Source organism: Chelonia mydas, chromosome 1, assembly GCF_015237465.2.
Source record: "Chelonia mydas isolate rCheMyd1 chromosome 1, rCheMyd1.pri.v2, whole genome shotgun sequence".
Classification (NCBI taxonomy): domain Eukaryota; kingdom Metazoa; phylum Chordata; order Testudines; family Cheloniidae; genus Chelonia; species Chelonia mydas.
In genome coordinates, this window is record NC_057849.1 from 12,457,819 (window position 1) to 12,469,912 (window position 12,094).

Sequence of the window (12,094 nt, forward strand, 5' to 3'; positions counted from 1 at the left end):
GCGTGGCTGTGCTACGGGAACACGCTTACCCTTCTAATGTATGGGGAGCAACGGGGAAGGGATTTTAGTCCCATCTCAAGGCAACATCGTGAATTCAGCGTCCTCCCGCCCTAAGACACGGGTCCAGGGAGGAGATTCCATCCGCACTGCAACCGCCTGCCATTCGCTGCTAGGGGATCCATTCAAAGCAAAGGGCCGAGTCACTGTGCTCCAGCAGGGTCCCGCCAACGAAAGCAGGGCCGGTGTGGCTAAGACCTCCCAAACTCATTCCACTCGCGGAACTTTAGCTTTCAGCTGCATGCACAGGCCCCATAGGCTAGCTGTGGTGTCTGGGGCCCGGGTTAGGACACGGGGCCCCTCAACTAAGTCTGGTGGTGTAAACAGGACTATATGCTTAGGCCCCCAATTCTGGGCTCTGCTGTAGCCCCTTAACTGAGCTGCCATTTAGGGGCCGCACAGCTGGCTTAACCAGCCACCAGCGGTGGTGGTGGGAAAGGGGGGATTCCCAAGCAGGCACAGAGCAGCTGGAATGCGCCTACATCTTGGTTTACTGGGATATATAAGGGGAGGAATATGACCAAAGCATTCTCAGGTCCAGCTCTTATGGGCAGAGTAGCCCACGGTGGCCTGTTCAAAGTCACCACAAGTTCAGGTAGCCCCCGAGGCTGCTCTAATTTATGGTGGGGGCTGGGCAAGCACCCGCCTAAGGCCAGAATTTGCAAGGCACAAAAGCTGGCTTATAGGCATTTGGGGCCCCACTCCCTGGGTCTGTGTCTCTCAGAATCGGGGCCTTAGAACTCAGCAGAGCCGCAGCAAAGCTTGGGAACATGGCTCAAAGGTCCGTCCTCACAGCACTGTAAGACTGACGATATTTTAACTACAGCAGGGAGCTAGCGCCTGGTCACGGGACCGCCCAACGGGGTAGCGGGTGTAGTGGAGACAAGGCCTAACCTGGACATCTTAAAACAGGCCAAAAAAAACAAGTCACGAGTCAAACAAGTTTTGGAAGCCTCAGCTGCAGCCGCCCCCGCTTGGGAGGAGTCCGCTGCAGGGTGTCAGACCCTCCACCATTTGCTCTCCTCCCAATCTGCTCGGGCTGCAGGGGAAACCACCGTTCAGGGCCCTGAACTTGCCACCGAGCAGCAAACTGGCCTCTGAGCTCAGATAGAAATCAATGCCCAGCCACGGCCTTGGAGCTCCCCCGGAGTCGCCCTCTCTCTGCTGAACTCAGAAGAGTAGAACAGTCTCTTTCTCCTCATGGCTAGTGGTCACGTGCCAGGCTAACGGGTTTCAATACTAACAACCAACTACCAAACACGGCCATTGGGCCCTGATCGACCCTGGCCTGGAACCTCCTAGCCAGGAGGAGAATCCAGCTCTTGTTTATTAGCCTGCCTGGCTGGAGTGAACCAAGTCACTTCACACACCCAGCAGGACAGGGCCTAATTAGCAGCTCCTCTGCTGAAGAGGCAGCTTCAAAGTGGGCCTTTGCTCAGTGCTGATGCAAAGAGGTCAGGCCAGGGAGAGAGGCCAGAGCATGGCAAGGCAATTAAAATCTCTTGCGTCCCTCTCGTGTGCACAAGCTGGGAAGGCCGGGGCCCAAGGCCCACCGACGCCAGGCCTGGTTTTGGCAGAAATCCAGGTGTGTGTTTGAAGCAGGGAGGGCCAGCAACGTGGAGGCAGGCTTTTGATCTTGACAAGATCTGTGTGAAATGAGAGCCTGCCTTTACCCTCAACCTTCTAGTCTTTGCTCCTGTGTGTGACGGGAGACTGCACGGGGCAGTGAGGACATTGCACTTCAGGAGCGAAGCCCATCCATGTGTCACAGCCCAGGCCAGAGAGCGGCAGGAGCAGATGACCTTGTGCGGAGACAGAGGTCATTTAATCCAAGAACAAACCCAGAGAAGAATCACCCCACCCCACCCCCACCCACCCACCCACTTGTCTTTCCCTGAGTTCCAGGAAGACAAAGGAAATAACCCGTTTCCCTTTCCCCATGCAGCACCATGCCCCTGGATGCCTGACCTTGAGAGAGCCGAGGATGGGATGGGATGGGACGGAGCATCAGGACAACACCCTTCCGCCCTCAAGCTCCAAGACGCGCAGCATAAATCAATACACTGATCAGCCTCACACAGCCCACACTGGCTTTTGTGCACCAGTCACCTGTGTTTTAATCTCCTTCTCCCATTCATCTCGCTCAATACACAATTAGATTGAGTGTGCTGGGGGGTTCAGGATGGGAACTCTGAGCACAATCCGGGGGGTGGGGGGGGGGGGGGGGAAGAGGCAACCAAAGGTTATCTGCCTCACGTTCTTATTCACTTTGATGCACGCTCTACTTCAATTCAATTGATGCTCTCCTTTAATTCATCTCTGTCAGCCCAGGTTTGAGACACTCCTGCTCTCTGGGTCTCCAATGTAAGCATCACAGCATTAGATCATTTCCTAGTGGTACAAGTAGAAGACTAAAGGGGAAGGATGGGTCCAAGCACTTGTCTGGGAGACCAGGGTTCAATTCCCTGATCTGCCATAGGGAATCTTGGGCAAGTCTCTCTGTGCCTCAGTTCCCCATCTGTACAATGGGGATAACAGCCCTGCCCCACCTCCCAGGGTGTAGCGAGGATGCACACATGGTCTGCATCACCAGTTCAGAGCGCACGTGGCTAGGACAGGCAGAAGACTCAGACTCCTGGGTTTTCCCCCCAGCACTGTCACTGACTTGCTGTGTGGCCTTGAGCAGGTCACTTAACCCTCTCTGTGCCTCTTCTGTAAAATGGGGATGATACTGACATCCACCTGGCTGCAAGATCCTCAGCTGGGAGGTGTTGCAGGCTTGTAACTTAGAGATGCCTTCCAACAGTGCAGAAAGCTCTGCCTTCTCCTAGCCACAGCACTTGGCTGCTTCCTCCCTGTGTCCCTTTGCCTTCGCTTCCACTGTGTGACTGAACATAGGAAAACTCATTATCTGCTGCAAACATAGCTTCAGGCCCTCTCCAAAAAAGCCCTGCTAGGGTCAGCCATTGATCCCCAGCATGCGCCAGCTCAGCGGCAAACGTCTCTTTCTTCCCAGCCCAGCTACCAGGAGACTTCTGCTTCCTTGCCGCTGGATTCCCCACATTAAAGATGCTAACAGCTCCTTCCTCGTCAGGGCTGGCTCATTTTGTTCCGGAGTGAACTGGAGACAATGGGAACTAGCCTCTTCTAACAGCTCTCAAATTCGCTGTCATCCCACGTGTTAACCTGCAGCCCCTGCCTCCGCCAGGCAGAGAGGGAGAAGACTGGAAGAGGAGGAGTCACAGCCATGGGGAAACACAGCTCCACTGCCCCTCCAAAACACCTCCCCACCCCCAACCAAGGGCTAGTGGGGCAAGACACAACAAGGATCGACCAGGTCTACAGTAGTTATTATTACTAGGTAAGGAAATGAAAGGAGCAACCAAGACAAAAGTATTCTCCATTATACCGCGGGGGAAACCAAGGCATGGTTGGGTTCAGTTGTTGACAGAGCCAGGACTTGAGAATCATGAGCCATGTGCTCTCTCTCTTGCTATGACCAGCATGTACCACTAAGGAGCAGAACTGCAGTCTCCTGCCCCCTCGTACCCTGTTCTAACCACTAGACCATGGCAGCCCAGGGAGCCCCGGGTTCTAGTGCACCTTCCAGTCCCTTGCTTTATGCAGGAGACTATGGACAACCTATGAAGGGACCTCAGCCCTCCCACCTCACTCTTCTACTCCAGTCACATGGACCACCTGCAGCATCCATTCAGAGGGCTCCGACTGATGATGCCAGAGTTTCATGTTGATGAGATGCTACAAGGACTCGGCAAACAGAACAGGTGAACCCGCACATGCGTGGTCAGACCAAGGCAAGAACTGCAAACACAGTTACATGTGGGATAGAGAAGACAGTCCATGACCATTGCAGGCTGATGCAGCCTTGCTTCGCGCCGCTCACATAAGCTGTAAATGCGCCTCGCTTCTAAGTGGTTAACAGTGATGTGACAAATCAGCTGCCACTTTGTTCTGGTGGGGGCTGTGGCACGTGAGTGACACGTGCTTGTAAGCACCTGAGGGGCTAGAACCGGGGACCATGAAGGTGCTGGGCCACTATCGCGGATGCCTCTGCATCGCCACCAGGTGCTCAAGCTAGGTTTCCGTTGGGGAGCCCTGTGAAGCTAGGCACTGGAGGAAGTACCACCCAGTGGGGACTGAGTGGCGCCCTCCTCCCCAGCCCACTGATTGGCCCATGCCAGTCTATAAACCTGGAAGCCATCACAGGGAGCTGTTTGAGCAATGATGCAGATTGCCTGCTTGCTTCTTCTCCAGACCTTGCCTAACTGTGACTCCAGCTCCTGACCCCGGTTCATCCCTGACTCCGCTATTTACCTCCTGCCTGCAACTTGGTGCCTGCCCCTGACTTCCTGCTATCCTGACCTGGATCATTCTCGACTCCGCCACAGGTCTCCTGATCACAACTTGGTCCCTGATTAGCACACGCTGGCCACCCATGGCCCAGCTCTGACACATGCTTTCAAATTTGACTTCAGTGTGTCTTTATGGTGGCTGGTAGAAACGCTATAAAGAGAAGGTGCCTCTCTTTAGCTGACCACAGAGGGTTAGGGTAGCCTTGAATTGGCCGCATGAATGAGATGCTAAGGCTAATGCAGCTGAGCTTTAAAGAGCATGCTTTGAAAGCAAGACATCTGGTGACAATTAAGGATTTTCATATTGGGAATCTTGTCCCACCATCTGACCCTGCAAAACACACCTAAGACAGCGCCTATGGAATGGACAGGTTTCCTAACGCAGCAGCCATACGTTGTCCATGTCTCACAACACTACAGAAGCACTGTCAGCACGACTGCCCGACAGATATTTCGATTAGTGCTAATTTCATCACCCCTATCGTTCCGTAGGTGGTGCGACAGCATTGCAAATGCAGTGCAGGTCTTGGCTATACAATGGGTGGCCTCATCAGCAACTGTGGTATGCTGGGGCTGCGTATGCTCTAGGTAGCCAAACTTCACCATAGGCTTGGGATTGGTCTTAAACAGGGTAGAGGTGCATCCCCCGGCACACATTGGCTTCGCTCTTCTGTTCTCTTTAGGCTGATTGTTTAGGCTCTGTTTTACCACAGTATCGATCTGTCTATATCATAAAGCAACTGTCACACAACATGTCCAGGGGTCTCCAGGATCCCCCACTGATGCACTGCAGACTTCCACTAACAATATTCACCACATACATAGCATAGCATTTTATACCTTCCACATGCTTCACAGACATTAATTCATTCCCAGAGGGAGCTGTCATCACCCCCATTTTACAGAAGGGGAAGTTGAACTACAGAGAGGAGAAAGGACTTGCCCAAGGCCACAGAACAAGTGAGTAGCAGAGGCGGGATTAGATCTCGCGAGTTCCTCCTTAAGTCTTTGCAGGATCGAGTCATTATAAGCATATTGGGTGAAATCTTGGCCCTATTGACTTCACCCAGGCTGCCTATTGCTCATGGTTCTGTTATCCCCTAGGAGCCAAAGGCTCATTCCCTTTTCATTCGGTCAAAATTCCCATTGAAAGGACCATGGGATTTGGCCTAAGGTATTTAGCAATTTTCTTAATGTCAGATTTTGTTATTTTCCTGGGGATAGAGATAGGCTAATTGCCAGGATCGTGCTTGGTTCCTCTTGGAAGAGTTGCTTTTGCCAGTTCCCTGTGGCTTTCAAAAAAACAAAACAACCCAACAGCGGTCTGATAAATTTGTTAGCCAGTTCCCTTAACGCTGCATCTCTTCTGGACTCACTCATTCGTATACATTCACATTTCCCAAGGATTCCCTTAGCTATTGATCTTTTTCAAAAAGAATTTGTACAATAGCAGAAAGCAAGAAGAACCCTTGAGAATCTTCTGTGCTCCAAGAAACATGTCTATGGAGCAGCAACAGGAGGCAGGGCTCCCAGGCTCCAGCCATTGTGTTTTGAAGGACATCTCCAATTTATTCTCCAGCACAACGAAGAGGATCCTCCCATTTCCCTTCTTTGTGATAAATCCAGTTAACAAGTTCATTTGAAGAGGTCAATTCAAAAAGTTATTGCTAATTCCACCCCCAATTAGCAGCCTTTCCTCACCGGAGAATCTTGGCTTTATGAATGGCTGTCAGACCAGCAGCGTGACAGCATTTACGCTCTCCCTATGCTCTTAGCAGCACTATTCTCCCCCAGCATCACGTGGCAATGTTATTTGCCAGTGGCACTCGACTCCGTGGGTTCAGACAATACAAACAAGAGAAGACTGGAGCCACCAAGCTTAAAACAAAAACCCTTCTCTTCATAGAGCTCCCCAAGACTTATCAACCAAAGAGAGGCTACTTTTGCCTTCCAATTACTCTATCCTGTTGGTGAGGGAGGAAGTGGGGGCTCTATCAGCCTTCTCAAGATGCACCCTTCCTCCACGATTTGATCCACTAAACAAATGTCCTAATGTGTTTCTCTAGCCATCTCCAGAAACTCTTTGCCAGAATAGTAACATCTGTGAAGGGGGGGGGCGTGTTTTTTAAGACATTTCTAAGCCAGCCAAAAAGCCCAAGTGTAGATGCAGTTATATCAGCATGAATGCTTTACAACTTATTTTGCTCGTGGAACCAGTATAAGCCTTTGTTGCCAGTATAAGCTGTGTCTACACTAGGAAGGTTTTCCAGTACAACAATAGCATCTACACTTTAAGTGTAGGTAAGGCCTTAGACTTCTGCTGGACCAGCAGTAGCTACTGTGTGATGGACTATTTTCTTCAATGGTAGAGTCCTCATGAAACTGGAGTGCAATTAGGGTTCATTTCACTATAATTTTCCCAGCTCAGTGGAAAATCCTGCCACACTGAGCATGAAATAAGCCAGTCTTCTGTTTCTTTGTTCCATGCACACACACAAAAATAAACATTTTGTGCAATGTTATGGTGGACAAACTAAGCAAATCAGGCAATACAACCTTAGTCATAATAATATCTAGCTCTTATATAGTACTTTTCATCATAGATTTCAAAGCACTTTACAAAGGAGGTCAGCATTATCCCCATTTTACAGATGGGAAAACTGAGGCACAGAGCAGTGGAGTGACTTGCCCAGCATCACCCAGCAGGCCAGTGACAGAGCTGGGAACAGAACCCAGATTTCCTGAGTCCAAGTCCAGTGCTCTACCCACTTGGCCCCACTGTTTCTCTTTATGGTGAGATGCTCCACCTTAACTGCCCAATTGCACACGTTTTTAAAATAAGGTCTCTCTGGACATCCTTTTCTTTTATAAATCAATAATGCAAAACGCCAACTGGCACTTCGCATACAGCTTCACACTGAGCCCGATTCTCCTCTCACTTACACCAGTTTTACATCACCGGCTTCAGTGGATTAGCTCCTGCATACCACTGGTGTGAGATCAGTCAGGTTCACAGTCTACGTGCTGTATATACCACATGGAGTAGCATGGACTCTGCCACCTAACCTGTCTCATGACCACTGAGCAGAGCAGAAATATTGTGGCGGGACTTTGTAGGATTTCTGACTTGACTTTTATACAATACTCCACCAACAAACAAAGGAAATGAGCAAGGTAAATGCTCATAGGGTTTACTAGGGTAGTGGGCATCCCAGCATGGGGGGTGGGGGAGGCGAGGGAAGGGTGTCTGATCAATCCAGAGGGAAATGGGCTGAAGCAAGGAGCAGTGGGGACAGGAAAAGATGCATTACCCTGCATCCACTATCTGCCCCAAACCCGCCCCTGCAAAAAATTTGCTCCAATGTCTGTAAGCAAGGCAGCGAGCAGATCCTTGAAAGCCACCCTGCAGCTCTTAAGGAAATCGGCTGTAGGAGAAGCTCAGGCGCACAGCTTCTCATCCCTGCTCCCACGCCCACAGGAACTACCACGTCAGCACACGTCTCCCAGCCCCATGTAAGCAACCAATAGGCTCCCGCAACCATCCTGAGCAGCAAGTAGGGGGTGTAACAGTATTTCAGATGAGAAACAAGCACAGGAGCATCACCACCACCACAACACAGAGACAGTCAAGGGTTGGACAGAGCAAATGGTGGGAAGGCGACACCTGTGTCTGGCCATGCCCCAAGGAGACACATGGGAACAGCCGTCCACCAGTCCACCACAAGGTGTCTCCAACAAAGAGTCCAACGATCCAACAAAAAACACTGGATTAGAACACAGTTTAGCCAATCCCCTCTTCCCTGACATATCCCCCGCTCCCCTCCAGCGTACACCCCCATGATCCTAATTCCTGTCCCTGAACAGGCATCGTTTGCCTCATAGCACCCTTAGTTTATCCAATGCCCCTTTAGTCCATATTACCCCCCGCCCATTTGGATGAAGGGGCTCCTGCTCTATCTTTAGAGTGCTAGGAGCAAAGCCATCCGAGGCGAGGCCTGGGATGAAGTGCACTCTGTCCCTGGACAGAACAATTCTCCTATTATCTGTAGGGTCCAGCAGCAGCCCACACTCTGGTACAGGCTCCTCTTTGTTGGGCTGCTGGCAAAGGGCTGGCTCGGTTGCTCCGTCGTGGGTAGAAACAAAAGAATCTTAGATATTCAAGATGGAGGAGGCCTGCTGGGTTAGCAAGTCCATCCCCCAGCTGGGGCAGGGCTTCTCCCTGCGGTATGTTTCCTCGGGCTTTTGTCCAGCTTATTATTTTCAGCCCAATCCTCCTGGTTATAAAACTGTGCATTACACTAAATAACCACTTACATCCATAAAACTAATCCCTTTAGGCAGCTGCAGACTGATGTCCCTAGTCATTGCCTCGCGAAACTCAAGAGGTAGTGTGGTCTAGTGGACACAGCACTGCCCTGGCAGTCAGAAGAGACCTGGGTTCTTGTCCAGTGACCTTGGACAAGTTGCTTCCCCTCCCTGTGACTCACTTCCCCCTCCCATCCTTTGTCTGCCTTGCCTGTTTAGGTAATGAGCTCCTTGGAGCAGGGATTGCCTCTTACTATGTGTCTGCTCAGCACCTAGCATAATGAGGCTCCAATCTCAGCTGGGGCAAATCATTGGTAATGATAGTGAGCAAAATTTATTAAGAAGGTCCTGATTCAAGGACCAATGAAGTCAGCTGAAAGACTCCTCATTGCCTTCAAGGGGCTTTGGATCAAGACCTTAACCTCGGCTCATAAATCAACCCCTCGTGAACTCGAATCCTCTCTGTTGCTCTTCTCTGAACACCATCCAGTTTGTCCGTATCTCTTTAATACGGAGGTGCCCAAAAGGGAATGCAGTTCTCCAAGTATGGTCATGCCTCTTCCCACACTCTGGGACGAGATGCCTTTGTGCACGTAGCCTCCCCCGCCACACTCCTCCATTGACTGACTCTATGGGATGGGGGAAGAAGGTGGATAGGGGAGGGGAGATGGAAGAAGACAGCTCTTTATTTGCAGCCTGTAATAAGAGCCCTATGAAATGGAAGAAGGAAAGGCTCACCGGGGTGTTTTTCGCCTCCAGCACTGCCATCTTCCAGGCGCTGTAAACAAAATGGGACAACAATATGTGAGCAAATAGGTGCCTGGAGCAATTTTAAAACCACATCAAGGCAAAGCTCTTCCTTGGTTAATCTCTCAACGCTGCTCTACTATCAGGGAGCTCAGCAAACAGCACAGCGCCCAGGCCAGCGATTCTCAAATGCAGCCACCATGGTCACATGTGACCACCACGGGCTTTTCTTGTGGCCACAGCCTCCTGGGCAGTGATTGAGGGGCAAAACAGCCACCCTTCCCCTTCCCTGTTGCTCTTGGATGTGCCACCTTAATGTTGGTTGCTGGGGCTGCAAGCAGGAGTTGGGCCCTGCCCCCCTCTGGAGACACCTGGGACACAACACGGGAGGGGAAGGCAGCCTGTGAATTCCCCACCTTCCCAGGGATGGTGGGGTTTGGGCTTCAGCCCTGGGATGGCAGGGTGACAGGCTCTGGCCATGGGGCTTCAGACTATGGCCCCGGAGCTTCAAGCTCCTTCCTGGGGCCCCATCCCCCAAGCTTCAGGCTCTGGCTCCCTGCTGCCTCCCCCATCCCTCATCGCCCCTGGTCCCTGCTGCCTCTCCATCCACCTCCCCATCCAGGGCTTAATTTGTCCCCAGGCTTGCTGAGGCTGAGTAAGTCTGCTGTGAAAAGTGATACTTGTATGTTTGTTAATATCACTTTTCACAGCAGCAGACTTACTAGCTAGCAATAAATAAATTACAATGATTTTGATGTGCATATTTATTTGTTTTTCCCAAAGTTAATTATTTTAGGAAAAATTGTCAGAGCGGCCACCAGCAAGAATTGGTGGCCACACTCTGAAGCCACCAAAAAATTTGTTGTGAGAACCCCTGGACTAGGCCCTTCCTTTCACAAAGGGCCAGGAACCTTTCACATGCCCCTGAAATGAACCAGGAACTGGGAGGAGAACCTGTGCCCCTGGGAATCGCCTTAGATCGAGATAGTTCTGTTTAGTTAGCCGAGGAGATGGCTGTTGGGATTGGAGAGGTTTCAATTTGGCCCCACTTCTCCTTTAAAGTGACATTACGGAATTTCCATATTTATTATCCATTGGTGACTGCCAATCTTAACACCATCAGTTTCCAAGCCAGGCCTTTTTACCCGACAGTCTCACAAACTGTTCAGAGCTGAAAACTCAGCTGGGTTCTTTATGCCTCAAACATCATCATCTGCAATTAATATTCTGCAGCTAGAACCAGGCTGACACAAGAGAGGCAAAACAGAACCCACCTCGCTCTCCCAAAGCTGCATCCCTCAGCAGGGCTAAAAGGAGCGAAGACAGGTGTACGCTAATGAGACCAGCAGATAAAAGTTAAAGGCAGACAGGAAGCAGAGCTGTTGAGTAAGAAGGTGCCACTTTTACTTAGCCACTTCTCTGACCCTATATCCTCACAGAGGCTAATCTCAAATTCTAATCTCAGCTGTGTATCACGGGGCGTCTCCCTAGCTACATAGTGGAATTAGATACAGTACTGACCCCTAGACTGCATGCAGAAATAACTACAGGACAGTTCACTATTCCATCATCAGAATCTGGACTGGTTCTTAGGGCTCCTGCACTGGGATCTGCGCTCACTTTAATCCCAGGTATGTAACTCAGAGGAGAAAAATATGTCCCTAATTAGTGAAAAACACTATGATACAGAAGATCTTATGTTTGTATGGAGTAGGTGAATAACTACAGTGCCAAGTTTGGGTTTTTTTCTTGTCTTGGGAGCCCGACAAATCAAATTCCTTAAATTGATTAAAGTAATTAATAGCCACCACATCTATCCATGGTACTTATCTGGTCCTCGTTACTATAGTATTTGAGACCCTGACAACCCAGAACGTATATATCCTCACCACACCCTTGTGGGGTAGGGCGGTGCTATTATCCCTTGTGTACAGATTGGGAACCAAAGAACAATGACTTGTCCAGGATCACGTATCAGCCTGTGGTAGAGCAGGAAACTCCCAAGTCCCCATTTAGCACTATAACCATTGGACAATCCTTCCTCTGCCCAAACACAATGGAATTTGGTCTTATTCAACGCCACCTTAACCCTAGACAGCCTAGAGAAAGTAAGAGCAAGATTCCTTTGATGGGTTCACAGTCAGGAAGCCACCCGGCTTGCTGGAAGTTGTCACAGTGCATGACCCCAGTTTAGTTGGGTGTGCGTGTGTGCCCGTGACTTTAATGCTGTTTGACAGCCCCACTAATCTTTAATTCCCTGTTAGCTCATTCCCTGGGGCAGCACCATAGCCAGTGGTGCAGCTGGGTCATGTGATCACAGCAGGTCTCTGTTCTGGTGTCTAGCCTCTGATTATGCTCTTTAAAGTTATGTAAATCACTTCCCATTTCACCTGGGAAGAGGAGGGGGGAAATGCACACACAACGGGCCAGACACACACCTGGTATAAATCATTTGAAGTCAGTTGGGTTGCTTGCACCAGAGATGAATTTGGCCCCCGTGTGTTTTCTATTGACTATCAGTGACACAAGAAGCACTCGGATCCTATGTGAGGGGCATCAATATAAGAACCCAGATAGCCTGATACAGATGTGGCCCAAGAGTGAATCCAATG

The 12,094-nt window shown here is 50.3% G+C and overlaps 1 protein-coding gene across 8 annotated transcripts in view; it reads right to left on the reverse strand.

Annotated features, from left to right (window-relative positions):
• PLEKHB1 (pleckstrin homology domain containing B1) overlaps window positions 1-12,094 on the reverse strand; it is a 45,985-nt gene that overhangs the window by 17,452 nt on the left and 16,439 nt on the right. For all 8 annotated transcript variants that reach the window (XM_043527499.1, XM_043527500.1, XM_043527497.1 and 5 more), the window contains exon 5: window positions 9,474-9,513. In XM_043527499.1, coding sequence (XP_043383434.1) covers window positions 9,474-9,513 — 40 coding nt within the window. The remainder of the gene's footprint in view (window positions 1-9,473; window positions 9,514-12,094) is intronic.